This window comes from Pangasianodon hypophthalmus, chromosome 22, assembly GCF_027358585.1.
Source record: "Pangasianodon hypophthalmus isolate fPanHyp1 chromosome 22, fPanHyp1.pri, whole genome shotgun sequence".
NCBI lineage: Eukaryota > Metazoa > Chordata > Actinopteri > Siluriformes > Pangasiidae > Pangasianodon > Pangasianodon hypophthalmus.
In genome coordinates, this window is record NC_069731.1 from 2605765 (window position 1) to 2633033 (window position 27269).

The 27269-nt window shown below is 38.4% G+C and overlaps 2 protein-coding genes across 2 annotated transcripts in view; one reads left to right on the top strand and one right to left on the bottom strand.

The window, feature by feature from the left end:
- Positions 1-836: 836 nt before the first annotated feature.
- Positions 837-5442, bottom strand: zmp:0000000881 (uncharacterized). The gene is made up of 5 exons (XM_026924684.3): positions 5312-5442; positions 3710-3855; positions 3357-3495; positions 3154-3261; positions 837-2568 (listed from the first exon to the last, which is right to left on the bottom strand). Exons 2-5 carry the CDS (start codon positions 3853-3855, stop codon positions 1855-1857), a joined length of 1107 nt encoding a protein of 368 aa, XP_026780485.1. The 5' UTR covers positions 5312-5442; the 3' UTR covers positions 837-1854.
- Positions 5443-15509: 10067 nt separating this feature from the next.
- LOC113533066 (thrombospondin type-1 domain-containing protein 7A) overlaps positions 15510-27269 on the top strand; it is a 108931-nt gene continuing 97171 nt past the window's right edge. Inside the window, exon 1 of the mRNA XM_026924898.3 lies at positions 15510-15949. Coding sequence (XP_026780699.3) covers positions 15781-15949 — 169 coding nt within the window. The 5' untranslated portion in view covers positions 15510-15780. The remainder of the gene's footprint in view (positions 15950-27269) is intronic.

A 27269-nucleotide genomic window follows, 5' to 3' on the forward strand; every position in this document is an offset into this window, starting at 1 on the left:
TAAAAAAAAGAGACCTTTTGGACCTGTTTTCTCGTAGACTTGAGTAGTCAGTGACAAGACTACTAGCTGACTATCTAACCAGAAAGTGAGTTCTGGGAAGTGCCAGTGTGTCCTCGTCAGTACGCAGGTGTGAAATCATTACAGCTCCTTTTGCCGCACTGCCGTGTGTTTGTTTTTAGTGTTATCATTTTCTGTTCATCAGGGTAAGGTCAGTTTCACATTGCTGACATTACAGACACAATCCTATAGTTAAAAATGAAGGTACAGTCCCCTTCGAAAGTATTGGAACAGCAAGACTATTTCTTTTTCCAAGTATATTCTACTTAATACTAGGGGTGCAATGATCTGAGGGTTTGGATCGATACATCAATTTAACAGGCAAAGACTAAAATTAATCAATGCAACAATCAAAAATAGATTATTGCTAGAAAAGAACAAACAATGGGTGGATAAAAAATAATTCATATTTTTAAACTGTTGTGTAAATAATTTAATAAGCTTGCGAAGTGATTTGCGCATAACTCTGATACTACTTTAAAATCATCATTCATGAAAGAATGGTAGGCCTACCCCCGATTGTGAGCAAAGTTGGTCACATATAGCTCAGAGGCTGCTACATCGAATGGTATCATATTGTAGCAGATTCAGCGGTATCATCAAATATCAAATCCTTGACTTGTGAATTAAAATCATATCATATCAAACATTCAGGCTGTTAAAATGGTATTCTCAAATTTACACTCAGTCTGACCAGATCATTTAAATATACCAAAGATGAATTAATGAATATGGAAAATGTCAGTGGAATTTGTGCTTCAGATTTGACCATACGCTACTTTGATGAATAAGTGCCATTGCGTTTTTATTTGCAACCAACATACAAAGAAAAATCATGATTTTCATGAAACTGTTAAGACTCTTAATAAATCACTAGGTTATCAAGATTTCACAGTATAAATGCTATAAAGTCCATGATGACAGAACATAAATATTACATAAACAACATACTTTTTTTAAACAATCCTTGTCTATGCTTATGCATACATACATTTTCCTTTGTCTTTAAAAGAACATAGTCAAAACACATTGTGTGTGTAAATGTAAAGTGGATATATGCACTGGAACTATATTAAATAACAAAAACAAAAGTGTCCGAATACTTATTTTCCCTGCTGTATATCTAGTGATTATCATTTTGTAAATATTATGTGTGCCGTGTAGGGATGAGTGTTCTGATAATCATGATCTCGATGCTATAATTAGAACTGAAGGTATTTTTGGCATTTTGGGTAAATTAAAAAGTTTTTTTGGTAATATTTTAAAAATATTGACACAGTAGGCCATTGTGCAAAAGTACGTAATTTATAAAACAAGAAGTACATTAACACGCATTTAATATTTAGCAAAACACATTCACCATATACATACACCACATTATAAGTTGTTTCTGTATAGCTATAATTCTGAAAACATATACAGAGACAGTGCATGATTTATTTTGTGACATCATGCTCTGTGGTGTGACTATAATCAAAGTTTTTCCCACTTTTGCCTCTGGTCGTTATCCCCAAAGCGTAAAGATTTTAAATCCACCACCTGGAATCTTTTCTCATTACTCTCTCGGAAAACCTTTCCACTCATTCCAGTGATTTTACAGTGTACCCCTTTTGTGATGGCTCCAGTTATGCACACTGTTTTCAATGGATGTCTATATTATTCAAAATACTTTGTAAAATCAACGTTTTCCCCCAGATGTACCCAACATTCACAAGTTGAAAGTATATAATACTTAAGACTTCAACCCAGCAAACTGGAGAGTTGATCAAATCATTTGTATACTTCTTCTTGTATACTTCACTTGGTGATTTTCAAGTTCTCATACTTAACAACCTTGCCGTTCCTCGTGATTATTTGTTTAATCTCCATTTGGCCAGAGTCGTCATCATAACGACGATGAACCACCATTCCATCTGGTGGTAAGGGACAAGGAATGGACATCTGCGAGAACTGATTGGCCAATGCCTTTGTGGTAACAGGAACTAAAGGTTGAGGTCGTGGAGATGGGTTATGGTGGGGGCGTTCAACAGGTATTTCGTGGTGTTTCGCTTCCGGCGGGAAGGGGGTCGGTGGGCGCCATTTTTGCTTCGCCCCAATATCAGCAGCCCCTGCTCCCATGGCACCCAAAGCTGCATGTGGTCTTCCTGCTCCTGCCCCGTGATTTGCCCCAATTTTCCGGATCTCTCCAATAACTGCAAACATGGTGGCTCTCTCTGCTGCATTGGCCACCACCATCCTGGACACAACACTACAGTATGGATTGTCTTTCAGAGTGTCTTTAATCTTAATGGGAGTCACACCATGGGTTGGAAGCCTGACCCTTGCGCAGAGTTCAGCAGTGATTTTGCCCATGGCCCACACGTCTGAACGCTTGTCTCGAATGTTCCCTTGCAGGATCTCAGGAGCAGAGTAGGCCTCATTGCCCAAGTTTACGGCAGAGCTTAAGCCATTTTTGAAGAATTTTGCCAGACCCATGTCAATGATCACAGGACGATGAGATCCATGCTCAATCTAATGGGATGAAAAGAAAAAGTTGATCTAAAAAAATTGTTGATATAAAGTTTTTGAAATGAGTGTCCAGTGTCAGCACTTTTTAATGATCAGGTCCTCCATGTGAAAATCTTCTGGTTAACAGTTAGTAAAGTTTACCAGTAACATCATGCAATTTTTCTGTCTTAGTGTCTTTAAGAGAAAGTGAGAGAAGAACTGTTTTTAGCTGCTATAACGTTAGTGATAACAATAACTAACGTGTTTTGCAGGCGTTCCAATATTACATGTAGTTATTAACTGATAGAACATATGACGTGTTGTTCTTAAATAAGGAAACAGTATAAGTACTGGCAGATCGCTGTTGTGTAAGAGGTATTAAACACTTCGGGACTTGCTGTTATAGGAAAATCATTAACTTTGGAGCAGTAGCAGTAACTCTGCTTCATCAAACCACCCTGCTTGTGATAACTTTCCTATAACTGCACAACACACAATGATTTATTCCTTGCAATTCATCACTTATTCCAATTCTTATAAATTTGTGATTGAGACACTGTGCTCATTTGATAAATTAGTGAATTTCTTGAAGCCTACATTAGCACTCACCATGATGTTGTCTGGTTTGAGATCCTGGTGGACGATGTCTTTGCTGTGCAGAAAGTACAAGCCTTCACACATACCACTGATGATGGTGGCCTTCACTGACGGGGTCAGCTGAAAAACATTTCAGTAGCATTTAATAGTAGGTCAGGTTGGGGGTTAATCTTTATTTGTATTGAATTATTCGTAAATTCATTCCCAACACATACCTGTATTTTAGATTTCTGTACATTAAATATGGCCGTCTCAAGATCCTCTCCAAAGACGAATTCCAGAGGAATGTGCCACCTTCCGTCTTGCAGCCATGGACTCCCGAGGAGCCTCACCACGTTGTTGTGTTGTGCCTTCCTGGAGTAGGAAAGTTAGAATAAGCGATTTATAGAAATTGGGGATTGGAACGAAAGAAGCTTTATTTCATTGAGCGTTTTTTTAAAAACTTATTTTCAATTAATAATCCTTACATTTAAATGCCATGTAACCACTAGGCAAATCATAACCTCTCTTATTTTTTAAATATCAAAAGTAACAAAATATCTGTATGAGGAATCATAACTTTACGCACTCATAAACATGGCACTCTCTGGTTAGCTGTTCCTTAGTGATGAAGTTCATGGGCACTTTCTTCACTGCGGCCCAGGTGTCTCCGTACTTTTGCTTATACACTTTCCCAAAGCAGCCCTCTGCCAGGGTTTTTGTAGAAAAGTCCATCTAATATTCAGGCAAATACAGGAGAAAAGGTGATCGTTAATGTCTTTTTTTCATTTCTGTATTCAGCAAGTAACACAGACCTTTTTTTTTTTTTTAAGGTGTGTCAAAGAACAAAAAAACACCTTGTGTTTTCACCAAGAGGTGAGTCACCAAACATCTAACAAGCCCATATTCTGCACAGACGTTCTGCACAGAGGTTACTGTATTGGTTGCATGCTTTTATTTCAACTCAGTGTGGGACTCAAAAAGTCTACAAGCTATCAGAACAAATTCAGAACAAAATTAAAGCTATAAAGATCGTATTGCATGTGTATTAGGTTCGATGAAGGTTTTTTACTGCATTATTGGATTATTTCCTGATGTGCATCTATGTCTATAGACACACAAATCCCTGATTTGGGCTTCCAGTTTTTTTCATGACACTAGCTGGTGGCCACAAGCTGATTTCGCTTCTAGATTTATCCTTATATCTCCAGTGGACTTAAAGAAAAGCCCCTCATCTCAAAACCTCTCCCACAAATCTCTTTAATTCCAAATGTGGCAGAACAATCTGTCCTACATGTTCTTTTTCCTATACTGAACAGTGTGTGGTGTGAGGAGCCCGGATGTGTCCGGGCTTGTGCTGAGCAGGCCGTTCAGACAGATGATGAGTACCAGCCTTCACCTCAGGCGAGTATTGCCAAACTAAATCACTCTAAGATGTCTGCTCGTGTCACGTTTTTGGCACTACTGGAATTTCCAGCTTTAGTTTGGCATGAGGAAAACTGGAGTTGGTTGCAAAGTCAAAAAATTTGGAGACAAATCATAATCACATTCAGAATCTCTATTTTGCTTTTATTGTTGATAATATCATAGAATACGCCCTTTAAATGTTATTGCTTGCTTGAAAGAACAGTGAAAGCTAAATCTTTAAATGTTTTGTTGCCATAATTTTTTTGTCTCCATTTTGTCCAAACTACATACTGTTGTACTAAACTGTACAGTTTGTTTAGATGATAGATATAAGCATACTATACCATATTAATACTTCTGTAATATATTATGCAGTCTGATGATGATGGTTACATGAATGTTAATAATTAATCATGAAGGTTTCAGTGAATTAGGTCTTTTCTAAGATTTTTTTTTTCAAAAGCAAAGCTGAATTAGTTTTGATAATCTTTACTAGATTTAGTTTGTTTACTGTTGTGTTACCAGAAGAATGACTCTGTTAAGGATTTATGTAATCGGAATAAAATCTCCAAACTGTTCGCAGCCTAATACATGAAGAAAAATTGCATACGATATCATTTGCACAGCTAAAAGTCTCAGTACATTTGCTTGATATGAGTGAATGAATAAAACTATATTAATAGTATTTTAAACTCAAACTTAATACACACAGCTAAGCAAATGAAGCTGTTGAGATGATAATCAATATCTGATCGTTAAGACACATTAAATGGAAAGTACATACCTCTCTTTATGGAGGTTTGCTCAGCAGTTGTTGCGGTATGAAGAAGTCTCCTCAGACTGAAAGCTTTCTGCCTGATAAACATTTACTTGTGTGTGTGTGTGTGTGTGTGTGTATGTGTCATTGTTCTTACCACACCCTCATTCAGGAAACCACAGAAAAGAGCACTTACGTGTTGGTTATGTATTTCTCATGTGACATATTACATAAAACATTTTCATTAAAAAAAACAGAACAACAACGTCAGACACTATACCGATCACCTCTAATTGAGTGAAAGAGAAAAAAAAAATGTGTTGATCACTGATAATATTTTAGTTGGCAAACATATCAGATCGACAAAGACTGTAGCACTGGAGAGGATAGAGGGATTAATGGAGCTGAATGAATGAATGAATGAATGAATGATTAACAAAGCACAAATGAATCATTTTTTAATTTCTTTTTTCACTGTTACCTTTAATTTATAGAGCTCTGCTTATTGATCAAAAAACAATAAGGTTGTGCATCAGTTGTTCTTGGAAAATTAAGCTGAATTGTTCACCAACATATAAAGAAATCAATTCTTCTTTTAAATCACTGAAATCCAAAGCACAAATGCACTATTATATTTATTTATTCATTCATTCATTCATTTATTCATTCATTTATTTATTTATTTATACTTACAGAGCTCTGATTGTTGAGTCAAAAGCACAGCAATCATAACTGTTCTATGGCAATTTATTTGTTCTTTGCGCACAAATAAAAATGTCCCTTTTAGACATGAAAATGGGTTGTTTTTTGGCTGTTTGATCAACTGGCAGCATGAAATATTTAATGTAGGGCACTGTGAGCTCAAAATTGTAGTGTAAACTAACTTTCTGGGCCCTCAGTGATGGTAAATCAAATGAGACAAAACCTACACTGATTCACTGACAAGATTCATTTAAATTGGTCTTTCAAGGAGCCAAGTCAAGAATCAGATCAATACAGTAAGTCGTAATGGCAGTGGATTTACTGGTTTTGCAGAAACCAGTGAGTGCATAATTAGTGTTTAAGCTGCTTTTGGCTTACAGTTTTGTTGGAAGTTCCTGAAAAAAGAAACATGACCCTGACCAGAAAAAAGTGCTTACTGATGATCAAAATGAGCCATTCTCTCACAGTATATTCAATTTTTGGCTAATGGTTACAAAATTCATCTGTGGCTATATTCATGGCTATAATTAACTCTTGGATTTGTCATAAAAAGAAAAGAAAAGAAAAAGAAAAAACTATTCCACGTCCCAGACTCAGCACTATGGAGAGTCTCATGTTCCAATTAATGGATAAAAGTCCATGGCATAATTTAACAAGATATAAAGCAAAGTAAATGAACAATGCTAAAATGTTCCTTATTTACTTTTTCACCTGAACGGTGTGTTTGAATCCTTTACTTTTGATATAAAGTAAGAACAAAACAGTGCATGTAAAGTGTTATTGGCACTTTAGCCACTGGATGGCTGTATTGTCTCGCTGCTCAGACGGTTTCCTGACACCGGGCCTGACCAGTGATGGGGTGAAATGAGGGCCAGGGTCATAAATTCACCATGAAAATTTTACCACCTGCCAAAAATATGATGCCGTTAAAAAGTAATGACATCCGACCCTCAAGGATGAGAAGGTGTGTCTCAGGACACGGCAGAAGGTGTGACAGGGCGTGTCAGTGTCACAGTGCTGGTTTTTGCTGGAAATTATTCAGCGTAATATCCTGGCTGTGTACACCGTGCTCTCGTTCTCTTCTTCCTACAGAGAAGTTGTTATACATAACGCTTCTGAGCCGTGCTGAACTTCCTCTCGCACCTGACTCACACCGTGTTCCTGTCATCATGTCGACTGAGTAGAATGTGAAGGATGAGTCAGGCGTTTGTTAACACAGGTGAGAATTTCTCAAGCTCTGCACAGCAGAAACTCTAATTAGTCAGTCGGAAGTTTGTCAGGATATGTGAGAGCTTTGACAAAAAATCCTTTGTTTGGCATGACGTGGAAAAAAACAATAGTTCAAACAACATATAGTGCACTATGTAGGGATTAGGGAGCCAGATTCAGATTCAGCATCTGTAATAATATTAATAGTATCTGTAATAATATTTAATACACACACTTCCATTACAATATGCAGATAATTGCTGCTCTGAATGGGACAATGAATGTATTATAGTGCCAGGTATAGATATACACTCACCCTCCACTTTATTAGGAACACCTGTACAATGCAATTATCCAACCAGCCCATCATGTGGCAGTAGTGCAGTACATGAAATCATGCAGATACAGGTCAAGAGCTTCAGGTACTGTTCACGTCAAACATCAGAATGAGGAAAATAAATCTGTGGTCTCAATGACTTTGACTGCGACATGGTTGTTGGTGCCAAATGGGCTGGTTTAAGTATTTCAGAAAATGTTCTTGGATTTTCAGACAGCAGTCTACACAGAATGGTGCGGAAACATCCTGCGGAAATGTCTTGTTGACGAGAAACATCAGAGGAGAATGGCCAGAGCTGACAGAAAGGCTACGGTAACTCACATAACCACTCTTTACAAACATGGTGTACAGAAAAGCAGGTTAAGCTACAACAGGAGATTGATAGATAGGATTCCAGTCCTGCCAGCCAAGAACAGGAATCTGAGGCTACAGTGGACACAGACTCACCAAAACTCAGCAAAACTGGACAATTTAAAGATTAGAAAAAGACCAGATGATTTCTGCCCAGTTTCGGTAAGCCTCTGCACACTGTAGTTTTAGATTTTACACGTGTAAATATATTGACCATACATTATATTATATAACATTAACATTAACATATATAATATTATATACAGTATATTATGTATTATTGGTAGGCTGGATCCCGGAAAATAAAGGAGTTACATCCAAATGCAATCCTTTTGATTAATCACTGCTACAGTCATCTTTTTTAATTTTTTTTAAACTGATGAAGTTCTGCATTGCCTACTAAAGCAGGAATCTACTATAGTGCAGCACGTACTGTATATGCAGAAGAATAGGATGTTTCCATGTTTCCTGTTCAGTGCAAAAGATGGTTCAGAAATCATGATTTGAATTCTCTTAAATTCAGAGAAAGGTGCGAAAATCAATCTTTAGAAGAAAATGATTTGTGTTGTCAGATGGGGTTTGAAGAGATAGCAGTATTTAGGTCTGCATTTTGGATTTTCACCTGACAATGTGTTTTTAATTGTCTGTAGATGAAGTTTCCAAATTTGTGTCGCATTAACGTAGAACATGTATTTAATTCTGTCATGTCAAATTTCAGTTTTCTATAAAATTGCTTTGAGATTCGAACACGCCCTGACAATCAGCACACGCAAAAACCTCATTTAAATATCATTTCCTCCACCTTCTTTGGGTGTGACGTCATTTACGCAATTATTTGTTATAAATCAGATTCTAGGCGAGCACTAAGTACACGTGCGATCTATTAGCCTCCATAAGCTTAAGTAGTGCTTAATAAATCTGGGCCTTACTGTATTTCTGTAATATTCTGTCTGCAACATTGCAGTTTTCATTTGTTAGACAGTTGATCTCATTAAAATCAATCCTCATGCAGTCATTACGCAAGCGTCTGAGACTGTAAAGGCCTGATGAAGGACACACAGTGTGCCAAAATCGTTTTTTTTTTGTCATAACTTTTTTTTTTTTTTTGCTTGCTGTGTTCATTCATTTTCCTTCACATGAGGCCTGAGCCGTCAAAGGCGCTGCTTTGGTGCGGAGATGTCAAAGCGAGCACACGCGGGGAATAAAGGATTTAATTACACCCGCCCCTCGCTAATCTACAAAATAGCCTTTTAATTTATCAAATTGCTGTGCGATTCAAGGCCAGAGAGGGATTTCTGAGAAACGAGAGATGCACACAGTCGCCTGAGTGTTACAGGTCAGACTGCAGGAAGCGTGCTGATTTCATTTTCCATTTATTAATTTAATAAGCAGGGAAGCATGTTGTCTCTTTTGTTAAGGCCATATGTTCACCAACAGCATACAAGACATACAAGACAAGGTTTTGATTAAGGGCCCAATGATTTGGAAGACCTGGATATTGAACCTTCAACCTTCTGGTCACCAGCACAAAAGCCACTAAACCTGGACCATAACGATTTTGCAGAAAATTGCTAATTTAAAAAAATCCAGCAAAGGGTGGTGTAAAACAAACAACACAGCAGTCATGGGAATTAAACTCATAACCTTCTGTTGTTCCAGTGTTAATTTTGATTTAATGCTTCTATTTAGTTTTAGTCTTTTGTCGAAAAAATGGTTCATAACTATTTTAGTGATTAATTCATTTGATCAGTGTTAGATTTAGTTAATGAAAATCTACACCACTTTCTGTCAACTATAACTGAACACTCATGAAAACAAATCTCAAAACAAATTTCAATTTTTTAATAGGTTAGGTTCAAGTTTCTAAAGAGCAAATGTATTAAGTATAGAAGTATGAGTGAACTCAGCAGGGTGTTGCCAGGTATGCCGGTTCTAGCTAGCATTATATTATGCTAACAAGAAATACACAAAGCGGGAGGCTTTCTGGGAAATTAAACATTTTATTACAAAAGTGATGCCATCTTTTAGCTTAAATTTCCTTCACTTTTTGTTTTTGTCTTGGCAGAAATTGACCCAGTACACTCTGAAAAAAAAAGATACCTTTACAAATAACAGAAATAAAGTAGGAAAACATGCCACCATGTCGGCACAATGTCGGAGTTTGTTAACAGGCGAGAATTTCTCCTGGCTACACGAGCCCTGAGCGTCAGAGGAACTAATTAGTAAATCTGTATTTAGTCATATGACAGGACTGTCTCTGCCAATGTGTTTGGTATTAAAATCATAGGATCTTTTTGTCATTCTCAAAAAGAAAGTACCATAAGCTTTTTTTTTCTTTTTTAAATTAGGATGGATGTGTACTCCATGCCCCTGACTGTGCTCACATGGAAACACTCCTTCACTGTATTTGCTCCACATTTCATTGCGTTCCTTAACGCAGCAGTTTATCTGCAGAGATCTCAGACATCTGTTCTTTTTTTTATCGCTAATTAGCAGTCACAGCCCTGTTTTGTTATCCCGGTTTAATTCAAGTATCTTTTAAGCTCGTCGGCTGCTTGCTGTAACGACCCTTATTATAGAATCTCTTCAAAAAGAGGAGCAGATTAAAAAAAGTCTGAAGTTTTCCTGGCTCCTGGGTCGTGATTTCTGTAAGTGAATTACAGCTTTTCTGCCAGAATTACATGTAGAGCTCCACAGAATGCTCAGGCAGGAGCCTGTAGTGTAGCAATGTGGGCTGATCTGTGATGAATCAGTGAAGTCTTCTGAACGTTAGAGATGTATGTCATATCCAAAATTAGATATGCAAGCGTGCTTAATATAGGTACGAATAAACCCTACTTTGTCATGCTGTTGTAGGAAAATAATCAATAACAGGGTGGTGTGATGGATCAGGGTTACTGTTACCGCCCAACAGCACTTCCTTCTGTGTTTTATTCCTCCTATTCCACTGCAATTTGCCAATGCAAAAAAATCTTTTATTTGCATCCTTTTTATCCATTTATAGCTACGATTAATATTGTGGAATGAAACAAATTCTCACTTATGTTAAAGCAGCTGTAAACAGTCGTTCCCTCACCAGCCTGTGTTTATTTTTTCTCTCTCTTGAAGTTAATAAGACAAAAAAAAAAGTTCCTCAGCTTGTCATGTTAGCGAGAAACCGTGAAGCGTAAACTCCTCTGTCCTGAAGATGTTGGAAAACTTAAAGGTACAGAAGCGCTGACACTGGAGACTCCTTCCAAAGATGATAAAAAAATCAGGTCCTTACAGAAAACTTCACCATATCAACAAATACACATATTTTTTATGCATTGAAATAAAAAGTCCCTAAGCTGAGCCATTAATGTAGAAACAAATGAGCTGTTACTATAGAAACGAATGTGCTGTTACTATAGAAATGATAAAGTATTAGAACGAGTGTGTTAAGAAAAAATAACTGTGATTTATCTTACAGCCAGAACTATTGTGAGAGCTGCTGTTATAGAAAATTAATCAACATGTTAATGTGGACATTTTCCACAGAGTCATCATAGCTACAAATCCTAAATACAGTTTTAAATGTCAAAGCAGTTTTTAAAGCCCTCTTTATCATTTTAACATCAATATGAACGATATAAAAGTGCATATGCTTCAAGCTGTGCCACCTGGCTACTTGGAGAAGTGCGGAGTCGTGCCCATAAATAATCCATGCCCAATCGAGGGAGCCGTGACCTCTATTAACCTCGTAATGGGCTGTGGGCACGGCGGACTCTTTTATTTTCTCCCCCAAGCCTGATGTGGGAGGATACAATGTTTGATACAATTTATAGCAGAATGGTTAAAAGCTCACTATTTTCTTCTATGTATCAAAAATAACATTATACACAACCTCACAGTAATTGTTTTGCCGCGGCTGTGATTTTGATGACACGATGGCAGTTGCATCATGAGCAGGGGCTGCTGAGCCCATTTTGAGCACGCCAGTCCTGTTTGACTTTGACTTTTCCACTGTTGCCTCTTCTCTCTGAGTCACACACACAGCCGTGCAGGGAGGCCTGAGCTCACGCCTGGATGACAAACACACTAGATGAAACCTAGGCCAAAAATAATTACCCTTATATTCCAATTTTGAGTAAAATATAAGACCTTAACAGCACTATTGTCACAACAATGTTGCAATATTTTAGCAAGAGATTGGTAAAGTAAGAATATGTTTCAAAAGGATAATGTTCCACATAATTTTAGTGGTAAATATCATTAGAGAAATGGGTTGGCAAAAAGTCAAATCTGTTTGCCATCTGACTTTAATCTACTTTAATTTTCTGCTTGAGATATAAGTGATGAGGATCTACATTAAAATCTAAGGTAAAAAAAAAAGCAATATTATACCCACAGGTTCCATTTTAGGTGCTGCATTGTTCTTTCTATTTATTCTCTAATGACACTGCAAATCCTCCAGGAAAGCTTAGGGAACTAGAACAGGGGTTTTGGGAAACCAGCCCAAATGGACATTATGAATTTTCTGTGACCCAAAGCCAATGCCATTTTGGTTTCTTCTTGTTATTTCTCGTCACTCTTGTAATTAATAGTCAGTTACTGTTCAGCATATTTTCGTGTTTGTTTTCTCGACTTCTGTTGTTCCACTGAGTCAGAGGCACTCCATGTTGTTGAGGAACTTATGAGGAACATTCTTATAGCTGCTACACTAGTGCAGAAGGTTAAAATGGCACGTACATTTAAACTCTTCATTTAAACGGAGCTTGTCCCAGCATGACTCCCAGTAACATCTTCATAGTTAGAGCAATATTTGTATTACTAATTCATAAAATAAATGAATAAAACAAAAGAGGAGCTTATGAGTTCAAAATCAAGCGACCCCGAGCTTGGAAGCGACTGAAATAGAATGATTTGTTTTTATTGTATTTCTCCAGCATTTGAAAGTAACAGACAGTACTTGGTCTCTTCCTATGACCTTTATTGTACAGTCTTTATTTAAGAATTCATAGTTCCTAGGTTTTCTCCATGTGCCCCACAATATAATGGAGCCATAAACATGTTTGGTTTAGAGTTCCATTACCAGTTTTTGGTGTTTATGGACATTTTTCAAAACTTAAAAAAAACGCAATATGGTGACCCACAAGGTTCCATTTTAGGCCCTATATTGTTCTTACAGAACCTTCTGGAAAACTTGAGTTACTCAAATTACTTATTGTATTTCTCCAGTGTTTGAAAGTTGAGCAGTGCTAGTCTTATCTTGTGACCTTTATTGCTAAAGTTTAATAGTGTTCTGTAATTTCGTTCTGTAATTTCTTTGTTACCCAAATGTGCGCACCTGTTCCGTGTTACTCCCTGATTAGCTTGTCTACTTATCTCTTCGTGTTTCTACAGCTTGCCATGAAGTTTTATCGTGCCTTGGTGTCAATAATTCCAAACTTTAGTTTTCCATGTTCCTTGTTCCTGGTTAAGACTTTTGCCTGTTTTGCCTTTGCCGAATAAACTCCATGCTGATTTGCTTCCTGCCTTATCTGCATTATAGTGTATGTGCCAAGATTTACAAACTGCATTAGAGTAGAAATCTGTGTAAATTAAACATTTTTTTCTACACCTTTTCTCTTTAATGGAAACACCTGTAGTCCCCACCTGGGACAAATAACAGTACTGTCAGTAAATAATAAGCAATATGAGCTTCTACCTACAATATCATTCTACATACAGTAGAATGGCAGTGAAAATGATAACTGGTTTGCTTCACTGTATAAAATGTCACTTTATGAACAGCTCTTTAGGATTTATGATGATAACGATGTAATAGAAACCCACACAGAGGGCTGAACACTTTCCCTAAACAATGGTTAAAGAGGTAAACTTGATGGATTTATGTGTTATGCGGTGATGCTGAGATGCTGATGAGATTATTCTGGAGTCTTTGTTCACAATACCTTTTATAGAGCTCTAATCGATGAAGCAGAACACATCAGAACGCTGGGCGGCAGATTAGAGGTGGATTAGAGCTGACAGGCCCGGTCTCCATGAATGAGTGTTTTGATGTGTGAGAGAGTAGAGTGTGGAGTTTTTGCTTTTTAAGTGGGTGGGTGGTGTGCTATGAACGACTATGAAGCTCTGTGTGTGTGTGTGTGTGTGTGTGTGTGTGCTGGTTTTCTTAATTTGACAATGTAATAGTGGTGAACATTGTGTGACATGTTTGGAGATAGATTGTGACAGATAGGCTATAGAATGGAGCACTAGCTGGGAATTTTTTTATTTAAAGTGTTATTTTAAAGGGCGTTTTTTTTAAAATATTGCAGTTTTCCTAACAACTGTTACTAAAGCAGCTAGATGGAAACATTTAAAGAGATATCCTGATCATTTTCCACCACGTATAGTGGTTTTGTGTTTCGTTTCAGAGTGGCACTTCACATTACAGCTATTAACTAGTACCATGGACTCTAAGCAAATGAGATGTTTTAAATTTGATGTGCGGAAAATAAACGTATACTTCTCTGTCCTGTAGGGTTTAAAACTTTGGTTTTCGTTCTCAGAAGCCATGTGGCTAGTTCGCTAATTAGATCAGAGAGGGTAAATAAAATGAAAATCTGAAAGTCTGTGAAACCTTTTTCCTTTCTGAGCTAATGTCTTCCCCGGTAGCTGGTATTTAGTCTGATGAGCTACCGTCAGCTTTACGTTAATGCATGTGATTGGTCCCAGTAGAGGATCTGCTACAGAAGACATGCTGGTTCATGTTTAGAAAAATGGGAGTCACCAGTTTTTTCATCCGTTGATCAGCTCTGGTACAATATTTTCTCATTTATTCAGTTCAGTCTGCTGAAATGCTTGCTTCCAGACCGTGGTCTGCCAGTGGACCACTGCTGTGCCAGTTAACGACTACCTGCATGAGTCTGACTACAGCACTTCCACACGCACTCAGATTCATTATCTTTTTATATGGCCTGTTTTGTTCCTCCATCACTACTTAAATCTACCTGTCACACATCTAGCTACCGCTTATCAAACCCATAAAACCAGCAAACCTGCTAACCTGCCAACACCAGTAGCATCTGCCTTCACGGTGACATTTAACACACTCCCACGCCACGTCTTATTAGGACCATGTGAGTTTTGGACCTTAGGAAAGTGGATTAAATCGTCAGGGTTTGGTGAGAAGATATTGCGGCGTCTGGCTTGACTGACTGTTGACATATTGGATGAAGAAAACTTTTTGCTTTGCTTTGTTTGCTTTCTGTTGTCTTTGGAGAGATTTCAATTTATGCTAAAACCCATGGATTAAGGTGCAATTTACAGATCATAAAAACCAACAGTGGAAGATTCATGGCTTTGGACTGCTTTATATGATTCCGTCATTTTGTGACTTTTTTCATATCCATTGCACTCACAGAAAGCTTTGCTGTATTTGCTGTATAATTTATACTCTCTCTATTTTATGCTTTTTATTCTGGTCCCTCTCTCGCCTAGCGACAGTACGAGCTTTTCTCTGATCTTGTATCCATTAGCGTCACCGGAGCATGGAGTGAGGGAACGTCCTCCTGCTTAGAGCACAGAGAGAAGAGGAGGAAAAGGGGGTGAGTGAGAGAGGACGAGAGAAGCTGAGAGAGAGGGAGGGAGGCTGAGAGAGAGAGAGAGAGAGAGAGAGAGAGTGTGTCGCGTCAGTTAGCTGCAGTAGTCGGAGGACAGAGGAGGCAGCAGCATCACTGCTCACATCCTCTTATCAATCATCTCCAGAGCACTCATTTGGGTCTATCGAGAAACGAGTGGAGAGGACGAGACAGAACTGGTGGTCAAGTGGAGCTCCGATACTCTGCATCCATCGGTCAAGGTACCAAGGATAGTCTCCATCTTCCGGCAGGACCTCCTTCCTCGTTCTCTCTCACTTGGACCGGCTGGATTTTCTGGGTCGAGAAGAGCGATGGGGTCGGGGGTCAGGGGGGCACGGACGACCCGCATGTCCCGAACGTGGACAGGGTGGAGTGGAGTGTACGTGTGCGTGTGGAGACTTGTGTTAGTGTGCTGCGGAATCCAGACTGTTCCTGCTCAAACCTCAAGAGACAGCAAGTCAGTGTACTTCTGGGAAACAGGTATGGCTGCTTCCACGCTGATAATTAGGGCAGTGGGGGATGTTCTGGGGAAAAGTGTGTGTGTGTTTCGGGATTGGAATTCAGAACTGAGTTTATTTCTTTGCAACAGTACTATAACTATAACGTTAATGATGAGTAGAACTGTGGAAATAGTGAAAGTGTTAAACGTGCAGAAATTACAGTATGTGCAGTGCGTCTCTCCCCAGAGGAACCATTTAAAGATCAGATGGTTTCCTTTCAGATGGTTTCCTTTCAGATGGGTTCCTTTTGTCTAAAAGTTGCAAGTCAAACCCATTTTACAAAGCTAGACTCCTAAAGGTTCTTTAGACCATTTTTCTTTCATCTGTATTTGTTAACGCAGCAACAAAACTGAATAATCATTTTTCAGCACAAAGATCCATCCACATTATTCTTCAGGTTTTCGAGTTTCCTCCCACCTCTCAAAAACATGCTAGTAGGTGGATTAGTGGCTGTAAATTGCCCTCTAGGGGTGACGGAGTGTGAGAATGCGTGTGGTGCCTTGTGAAGGACTGGTGTCCCATCCAGGCTGCATTCCCAGGATAGACTCCAGATCTACCGCGACCCTGACCAGGATGAAGTGGTTACTGAAGTTTTGGTTCTTCTGTTGCATCACTGTTTCTGCCACCTTTATTTTTAAGAGTGTAGAAATCTTAAATATCCAAGGAACCTTTGATGAAGCCTTGTTTATAAACAGTATATACAGATTATATTGTATGTTACAATTATAATAATACATGTGTATTTTATTGAAAATCTACCATTGGTTAGCCTTTAAAAGTCATTTTCTGTCTTTTTTTTTAACTATCCAACTTTTATTAACTATCCAGTAACTACTACAGAAATGAGTGTAAGGAATGTAATTCTCGACGCACTGATAGAACAAAGCAATTATGTCCTAATTGATTCAGCAGGAGATTTACACACTCAGAGTCAGCTAATAATTATTTACACAAATTTTAAGTAAAGAATTGCAGCTTGTCATGTTACTGAGTAAACGTAAACTCTTGTGTCCTGAAGATTTCAGAAAACTTAAAGTTACAGCTTTACCTCTGACTGTTACAAAGCACTGACACTGGAGACTCCTTCCATAAATGTTAAATAAACATATTTCACCATATCAATTTTTCTTAACGTGTTTTAAAGCTTACTGTAGAACCGATAAGGTATTAGAACGAGCACATTAATATAAACCCGTGACTTTGCAGCTGCACTACTGTCAGATCTGCTGTTGTAGAAAATTAATCCACACCTTCTGACCAATCAGAATCGAACATTCAACATGGCATAAATGCTTTTAACATTATGTTAACAATGCAAAAGTTAATAATATTGCCTTTCTTGTCATTACTGTTTCATTGCACCTGCTATGTGCATGCTTTTTAAGGTGATTGGATTACATTATATTTTATTTTTATGTGCTCATGAAGTAAATGTGATTAAAGGCGTCTCATGATAGGCAATAAATCTCAGAGACACTGTGCACTCTGAGCACTGTGCTTTTGTGCAAACGTTCTGTTATATGTTACGACTTGTTTCCTTCGACTTGCCAATTTGTGGTGCAGAGCGAGAACATGCGCACCGTTTGGTCTTTCCTTCGGGCTGCGATGCTCCTGAATCAATGCGCTCTTGCCTCTCTGCTCGTGCTTTTTTTTTTTTTTAAAAAAAAAGAGGATGTAGCTGAGTAAGGAGATTAAAAAGGCCTGGATTGAACCAGGAAAACAGCTCAGGACTGTAAATCAGAGGAATAGCAAAGAGGAGCCTCTCACCAATTTCTCACTTTACATGGTAATTACACATCGTGGTCTTATCACAGAGCTACGTTTTGCTGTAAAACACAATAACAATGGGTCTCATTTCATGCTAATCAGCATCAGGGCTGTTTAATTGCACAGTGATTAGATCGTCCCTGCTGGCTCGGGTTCTCATGTGAGGACAGGAATGCCAGGATCCCCGTTCCTTGGGTATGGTGATGAGCTTGAGCGCTCAGACGGCATGATAATGTTATTGCACGTGTGAGAGGCTGAGGAAATTCAGTTTTTTTGACATATGATGTGCCATATGCGTAATGAATTCAGTGAAAAACTGGGACTTGGGCTCCATACTGAAGGAAGTGGTTCATCTCTGTTTTATTGTCTGTGCAGAAAGACAATATATCTGCTGTCGATGTTGATGTTGATGTCAATGTCGATGCAGGAGGTCAGGAAAAAGAATAGCAGTCATGCTCTGTTCATGAAAACACAGCTTCTGTGATGAAAAGCTTTCAAGGCACGTTGTAGTGCACAGGGACATAAAGTTGTAGGATTTCCAGGCAGGATTGTTGCCTGGACCTCCATCGTAGGGGTAAAAATAGAAAAACTAGAAAGAAAAAAGGAATTGTAAATTTAACTCAGTAGCAAGGATTACGGATTCAGTTGAGCAGGATTTTACAATATACAACCAAACATCAGGTTCTATACACACAGACTAAAGATATGTATATTTCAGACTAAGAATTTCAGGAAGTAGAAAGCAGTGGAATTTTACCAGAATTTCAAATGCCATACTATAAACTATGGCCATTATAACATTACAAGTTTCTTTGCACAATTTAGATTTTTCACTCAGATCAGATCTATTTAGAGGGTTCACAGACTTTAATGTGAACACACCCACCTTCTAAAATGCCCACATGTGCACATCGATTTCTTGAGCAATTGTTTGGAACACTGCTGAGTTTCAGATTCCACTGTCTCTCTCCTCCATTATTGTTTTGCACGTTGCTGACACTGGATGATGATGATGATGATGATGACGAGAATGATGTGCTCCTTGGGAAGAAGCCACTTGAACTCTCAATAGACCGCTCTCATTCATGTCTCATGGCCACTTATCGGATGTAAGTGACCTAGAGCCACATATGAAAGTATCTCGGGTATGATTTGAAAAGATCTGAGTTTTGAGTCCATCCAGTCCTGAAAAAAAAAACAGACCTGTGCCCTATTAAGGAAGAACATAAGATTTGTGTCACTTCAACCTGGTAACATGAACATAGACTATATGCGTGGCATCCTGGGAAAACCCTGTATACAGAGAAACATTTCGACTACAAGTAGAAGTTCAGAAAACTACAGACATTCTGAACTGAAATATTTTTCTCTTTTGCATGGGTCGCAAAGTTTCTAGCATTTTAAAGTCTTCCAAAAATGAAAAACATCACATTTCTAGTTTTTCCAGTAACATCGTCCAGTAATGTCCAGAGTTTTCCAGTGACATCATCCAATCACAGAACACTAGCAACTGCAACATCATCCAATTACAGAACACTAGCAACTGCGACATCATCCAATTACAGAACACTAGCAACTGCGACATCATCCAATTACTTAACACTAGCAACTGTGACATCATACACTTACAGAACACTAGCAACTGTGACATCATACACTTACAGAACACTAGCAACTGCAACATCATCCAATTACAGAACACTAGCAACTGTGACATCATACACTTTCAGAACACTAGCAACTGTGACATCATACACTTACAGAACACTAGCAACTGTGACATCATCCAATTACTTAACACTAGCAACTGCAACATCATCCAATTACTTAACACTAGCAACTGTGACATCATACACTTACAGAACACTAGCAACTGTGACATCATACACTTACAGAACACTAGCAACTGCAACATCATCCAATTACAGAACACTAGCAACTGTGACATCATACACTTTCAGAACACTAGCAACTGTGACATCATACACTTACAGAACACTAGCAACTGTGACATCATCCAATTACAGAACACTAGCAACTGTGACATCATCCAATCACAGAACACTAGCAACTGTGACATCATCCAATTACAGAACACTAGCAACTGACATCATCCAATCACAGAACACTAGCAACTGCGACATCATCCAATCACAGAACACTAGCAACTGTGACATCATCCGATTACAGAGCACTAGCATCTGTGACATCATCTGTGATGTAACAATCACTAGTGTTCTGTAATTGGATGATTTCATAGTCGTTAGTGTTCTGTGATTGGTTGAAGCCACGCAGTTATTTATTTCTTACACATTTCAATATCTGAATATCACATATTCAATATCAAAAAATACCACAGCCAGGAGGCACCTCTGACACAACTGATAGTAACTTGCTGTCCTGTACCACTCATTACAAACTTTATTTTTCTATATTTTGAATATTTGATGCCCAAAAGCCATTCTTGATGCATTCGTCTAATAAAACCAAAAGTTACACTGGTTCTGGAGCGTCCTTCCCTCATTACTCAGAGCATAGAGGCCATTTTGTATAACCTTAGGAAAGGACGGGATTAGTTCTGCCACTTCTCCACAATTAAAGCTCATTCCCCAGACTCTATATTCAACACAAACTCTGTTTGACCTTCAAGTCAGCTCGGCCTTCGGGGAAATATTCGTCCCAGCAAATATCGAACACAAAGGGATCTACAGACATTGTTAAATTCTCTCTATTCTGAGTCCACACATCAAACCAAACGATTTCCTTGGGAACCACTGAAAGGTTGTTATAGTATCTGTGTCACTCGGTGAACGCTGCACAGACGATAGCTCCTCTGATCAGATGAGAGCGCTGAGCAATTAATCGATTGACACTAACGACACCAGCTGCCCATTTTAAACCTCCATTGCTCCCACACACACATCTCATTACTTTTCTTCACAGAAGTGGCACCATGCTAACACAGATGAGCTTGTCAGCACCTCTGAAGTGTCTCAGCCCTTCATCCTGCCTGTCACATTAATTACTCCGAAACCAAACAAGCACGTCCTTAGCTTGCCATCTTGCTAACACCTGGATCGAGGCCCAGATGCTTTTCTTAGTGCCTCTTTTTCTCTCACAGTAGGATTTTCGTTTTCATCTTTAAGCTGAAAAGGTGGATTCAGAGATGATTAAATCTACGAAAACACAATTGATGTAATTTTCTATTTGGATCGATACCAAATATTAGCTTAGCTGCATCCTAACTAGTTTGTTTACAGTATTGCTACTTTCGCACCTCATTAGCATTTGGCATCTCAAAATAATCCAGTGCACAGCACTTAAAAATAGGATAAAGCTGAAGACTAGCTGACGTTCCTCACTCAAAATGTCTCTCTTTAATCCTTATGCACTATTTGTACGCAGATTATAGCACTTACATGAAGTCACTTGCGTATTTTCTTCACACAATCCCTTACATTTGCTCTGTCAGAGTGTTAGCATCGCATTACTTCATTTATAAGCCTCTTTAGGTCAGCTTGCTGAATTATGTCAAGCTGTTTGGTGTTAGAACACCGCCTCAGGCACAGCTAGTTACATTTCTCTTCTTATCTGTCTGAGCATTTAGACCTAGCATGGTTTTCTCTGTGTTAGCAAGTAGAACTAGTCTGTTAACTAGCGTGTTCTCTTTTACAGTATGTTAGCACATAGACTACTATTATCTTTCTCCTAGCATGTTCTCCATATTACTACGTAGATCTAGCTTTGTGGTTTCTTTCTTAGCGTGCAGATTTAGCATGTTCTTTTTTCATGGCATGTAGACCTAGTGTGTTCCACTGTGTTAGCAAAATAGAAGTAGTGTGTTCTTCTCTGGTTTAGATCTAACAACTCTCTATCTTAGCATGACAATATAACAAGTTAGCATGTTTTCTTTCATAGCATGTAGACTTTACACTTTCTTCTCTTAGTATATAGATATACATAGTGTCTTCTTCATCTTAACATGAAGACCTAGCATGTTTATCATGTTAACACATAATTCTAGCTTACTGCTTTCATTCTTAGCATGTGAACCTAGCATGTTCATCTCTTTCTTAGCATGTAGCCCCAGTGCCTTCCACTCTGTGTTAGCATATAGTTGTAGAGAGTTTTTCTCTGGCTTAGCATGTAGAACTAACATAAAAAATAAAGCTAGAACTAGGATGTAGACCTAGTAGATGCCTATTTGTTTTTAGCATGTAGCAAGTATTGGCTTCCCTGTGTTAGCATGAAAAGGCAGTTGTCCAGCTTAGCATGTACATCTTCATCTTAACATGTAAGTTTTCTTTCTTAGCATGTAAGTCTGACTTGTTCTTTTCTTTCTTAGAATTTAGACTTAGGAATTTAGGATCCTATATGTTTTAGCATGTAGACTTAACATATTATTCTTTATCTTAGTCTGTAGGTCCAACTTTCTTTTCTTTCTTAGCATGTAGACCTACCGAGTTCTCCTCGGTATAAATGCTAAGCATTTTCCTCCGTCTTATCCTGTACATCTAGCGGGTTCTTCTCTTTGTTAGCAGATAAACATGGTATGTTTTGTTTTAACTGCTTAGCATGGTCTTAGTATGTACACTTAGTACGTTATTCTCCAGCAACTTCAGCCTCATTCTGAGAAACATGATTATAATTTGGCATTAAATGAGCAATTTGCGTCTTGTGGGAGGGAAATAAAACCAGACAACCTTTGATGTGTGTATTTGTGGCGTTGGCCCTGACAAATCCCCAACTTATTTAGCAAATGCATTTTAATGTGACCCTTTCCAGCCTTCATTTTGATCGTACCTGCAGGTAAGTGTACTCCCTAGATAACAACATGATGGCTAATTTTCCAGCCTTTGAATTTGGGACATGCATACAAATGAAGGTGAATTTCTGTGAATTCATTATTCACTTGGAGTGGCAGTTAAATGCTACTTTATATAACAAAATGCATTTCTTAGGTTTGAGTTCATTCAAAGTGGTGCGGTTGAATTATGAGAAATAATGAAATAAGGCATTCTATCATTAATTTACCTCAGCTATGTAAGGAATAAAACAATCAATGAAAATAATCAATGATGGGGTGGTGTGATGAAGCGCCGTTACCTTTACTACGCTGAAGTTGATTATTTTCCCAGAACAGCATGACACAATGTTTTATTCCTCTTATACCACACACAACTTGCTAATGCTAACAATTTTTTATTTATTAAAGAATGACACGTCATACTTTTTATCTATTTATAGTTACATTTAATGACCACTATAAACAGTTTTTCCTTCACCAGCCTTTCTTTTTGCACCTTGTCTTGTCATTGAGAAACCACCTCCTGAAGAAGGTCAGAAAACATTGAAGTCACAGCTTTACCTCTGACCTACTAGGCGTTCGCACTGGAGACTCCTTCCATAAATAAACATCTCACAGAAATTGTCACTATATTAACGATTACACACATTTTAAATCTGTTTCAATGGAGCGTCTACCTGTTACCAGCTGTTAGCTAGTGTAGAAACAATAACATATTAGAATGGAGAATTCAGCAGAGCTGTGGTATAAACACATACAGTATACGACACTTTGCCTACAGTATCAATCCCCCAAAGGATAGCATGATTATCACTGAAGAATAAGGGCAGTCTCCAGCAATCACATTATGTCTGAATTTTATGAGTCTAGGTGAGAGCCTTTACTTTTTCAGATGGAGGAGGTCATTATTTTATAATTTCAGTTTCACATTGTCACAAAACTCTGACAGTTTTACGTTCTCTTTGAAATTGTTGAATGCTATGAATGGTTCTGGCCCTTGGAGTGCTAATAAAATGTATGAGCCACGTTTTTGAGGAATGATTGTCTCAGAAAAGTCTTTTGCCCTCTTTTCTTTTCTCCTCTGGCATTGTGAGTTTTCAGTCTCTCAATGCAGAGATGTTGAAGGTCAAAAATGTCCTTTTTTTTATTCAATTACAGAATCCATTTTTTACCCCCTTCAAAACTAAGCCCCAGTGAAACGGTCTAAAATCCGCTTATTATTTAATGGTCAAGCTTTTTAAGAATATTCTCTTTCTCCCAGAGAAGGCTTTGCTTGAATAGTGTTTAGTCTGAATGTCAGGGCTTACATGAAGATACTGCAGTGTTGTATGGACTATAGATTATTCTCAGACATTTTATATTTGTTTTGCGTGGTATAGGAGGATTGATCTGTCATGTTTTATTCAAGAGCCCGAGAACTGAGAGATTTCTCTCAGTTCTGTGTATATAATAAGCTGACTTAACAATCTCAGAGCATCACAGATTGATGAGCCAGGACCAGACACGCCTGTATTACTGATCCAAAAATTGTTTTTCCAAAATAAAAATGCAGCCCTAGGCCTGGAACAGCACTTAACAAGCAACACCAAGAGATTTGGACTGCAGTCAGGCGCTAGCGTATACGTGTGGCTCTAGGATGTTGAAAAAAAAAGGTCCCTTTATCGACATATAAATATGGGCACTAATCGACTTAGAAGTGCTTATTGTATTAATGCTGGAGTTTCCATTATCCTTTTTCATGAAAAGTGACATTTTTGCATGAGAAACTCCTAAAGCTGGGTTATACTAAGAGTCAGCAAATTAACTTCAAAAGCTACATCAATGTTTACACATGGAAAGTTCCTTGTATCCAGAATTGGTTTACGCACACACTTCAACTGATTTTCTGAGCAGCTCATTTGGATTATTAGTAAAATTATCTGCATGTATATTTTTGTATTTTTGTATAATTTTGGTATTAATTCCTCATTATGTATATGTAAATCGGCTCTAATTACATCCAATATGCGTAAGACTGGTGAATTTATAAAGAAAATATGCATTAAAACCATGAGAAAAATGACAATAGTGTGTTTTCCTGTCTCTTCACAACTGTGTGTGTTTTTGGGAAATCCTCTAAAAATTTATAAAACATTTCAACTGAAATATCGCTATTGGCAGTTGTTCAATTTCTCATTTTTTCCCCTCCTGTGCCACAGCAGAGCGGCAAATCATCTGTTGTTGCTGTTTTTTTTTTCTTCTGAAACATGGAACAGCTTGATAAGCCAGAGGATTTAGTTGAAACACAACCTGTATTCTATAACAAGAACTTAAAGACTTCAGGGAGCTGATTAAAAGGAATGACGCATGAACTCACACCATCATTTAATTACCCTTGTGTCTTATCACGCCAAGTTCTCTTCTTCTTTCCGTGCGATTTCACAGTGGCATCTCTTCAAAATGAAGCTCCATTCGAACAAATCTATGGTTAACATCTTGTTCTGTAGATTACTGCAGTAGCAGATCAATGTGGAAATGGGAATGCAGCATAAGTGTGCTCAGCGGGACTTTATTAGCACTGCTTACTGATGTTTTTTTTCCCCCAGACTTAGCCATCAACGGACTCCACACATTCCATCCTAATCCCTCTCCAAAGACATGCACAGCCTCCAGTTAAAAAACAACAACTTAGCAATGCCTATATTGATTGAATTGTAGACTTATCTACATGTGCAGCTGCTTGGTTAGACCCTCATTGGTGCTTCTAAACTAGCAACACTCCTAGCTAAGCACTGTCTGGTGTCTAAGTGTTGTTTTTGTCTAGCTGATTATGTAGCTAGGAACTTACGTAGCTTATTTAGCTAAAGGTAACAGTGTAGGTCTTGCTAGCTATATAATATCACTAGCTATGTGAGTGTTTTATATACATTATAACATTAAATGTTTGGGAGGAAAACAAAATACATCTAGGATAAAGCTCATGTCAGTTTTCACATTTTTTTTTTTCTTGGAAATGTAATTAAGTAAGAGTACGAGTAATTCCAATAATACTCAAGTAAAGTATAAATAAGCTAAAATTATACTTATATTACAGTAATGAAGTACAATTACTCAGGTATTTTCCTCCTCTTTTTAAGTTTCATATGTTGATTATGGAGAAGGCTAGCACTAGATGAGATGATTTTATCAACCATTCTTGTAGTGTTCAATTAGCAATTAGCCAATTAGCCAAGGATGAAACTCCAGATAAAATGTGACTTGGTGTGTAAATCTCCTGATTGGAATTAAAGCAGTGATATACAGTAGTTGTGTAAAAGCGACCTGATGACATTAATGTAAAGGGAATGGATGGCGGTGGTGCATGTACTCTTGCACTCCTCTTCAAGTTGAGCTATTTAGAGCTTGCTTATGAGCTGCTTGTGCATGTGCGAAATAGCTGACAGGCAGTTACCTGATTGGTTAATACAGCCGGAAAGTTTTAATTGCTGATTACAAAGCTCGGGATAATTACTGAGCATCAATTTTATCAGGATCGGATTTGGAAAAATCATTTAGAGCAGCTTTGAATGAATGTTGTGCATGTCTCTGCTAACACCGAGCAATTTCTTGTGTGTAAACTCTCGTCTAGAGCTCCAGAAAGCGTTTCAAATGGGTTTTACTCAGAGCCATGCCCACAGTCAGTCACCTGATGAAACGTGCCCCGAAGTCTTCAGCCATGCTATTCCAAAATGTCTCCCTGTCATCTCCCTGAGGCGTCACTTCCAGCGGTCTGAAAGAAATGAAACCTGAGAGCTGTGGCATTTATTAATTGACCAATCTATCAGGGGTTCCTCTGGGTAATAATGCTGTGGCCAGACTGAATGGGACGGTGTCTTCTGTACGCTTTGCTAATGCAGACTCGTTTGATTGATGAATGCTGTTTTGATTGCTGTTCGTTTGATATTTGTTTGTATGAACCAGTGGCCAGGGTTTGCCGCTGATTAGTCATTGGCTCCCTGTTGACTGCTTCATAGCAATAATTTTGAGAAATATTTGATCGTTTGCTGAAATGGGGCCTAATGAGGACAGTGATTTGGAGACTTGGTGACTAAATTCATCTCTGTCAGAGCACACTGTGAACTCGGGGGACAACTGAGCATGGTGAATGATAATTTTGCCATTTGGGCACCAGGGACTGGCGTGACGGAGCGTTAAAGGCAATTGGGATGTTATCCCAGGGTGCAGTTTGGATAGACAGGCTCTCTGGCGGAACAACATCCCTGGCGGCCCTGAATGTGACCCGATGTGTAGCGACAGTGTCAGTTGTGCTCCAGCTAATCGTGTATGACAGGCTCCTTTATTAGTCAGACGAAGCCAGATGGCCTCAGGACATCCAAACCCTCACAGCATGCAGGAAATGAGTTTTAACCACCGGTCTTCTTCTCTATCTCCATCTGAGATGCTTTAAGTATTGCTTTCTATCTCTGTCACACCTATCTATCTATCTCTGAAGTCTGACCTGGATGCTGTAGATTTGTACCTAAGAGCTGCTGTTGTAATTATAAACACTGTCTTGCTGCTCATCCCAGGACTCTTATTCACAATCTGATCTTAATGAACGTGCTTTCAACACACTCAGTACTGTTTGTCTTCACTCTTGCACACCTGTACACTGTACTGATTTACACTGGTGTCACCCAGAAAAGGACAGGTTCCCTTTTGAGTCTGCAGGTTTCTTCCTCACGTCATCTCAGGCACACCTCTGGTT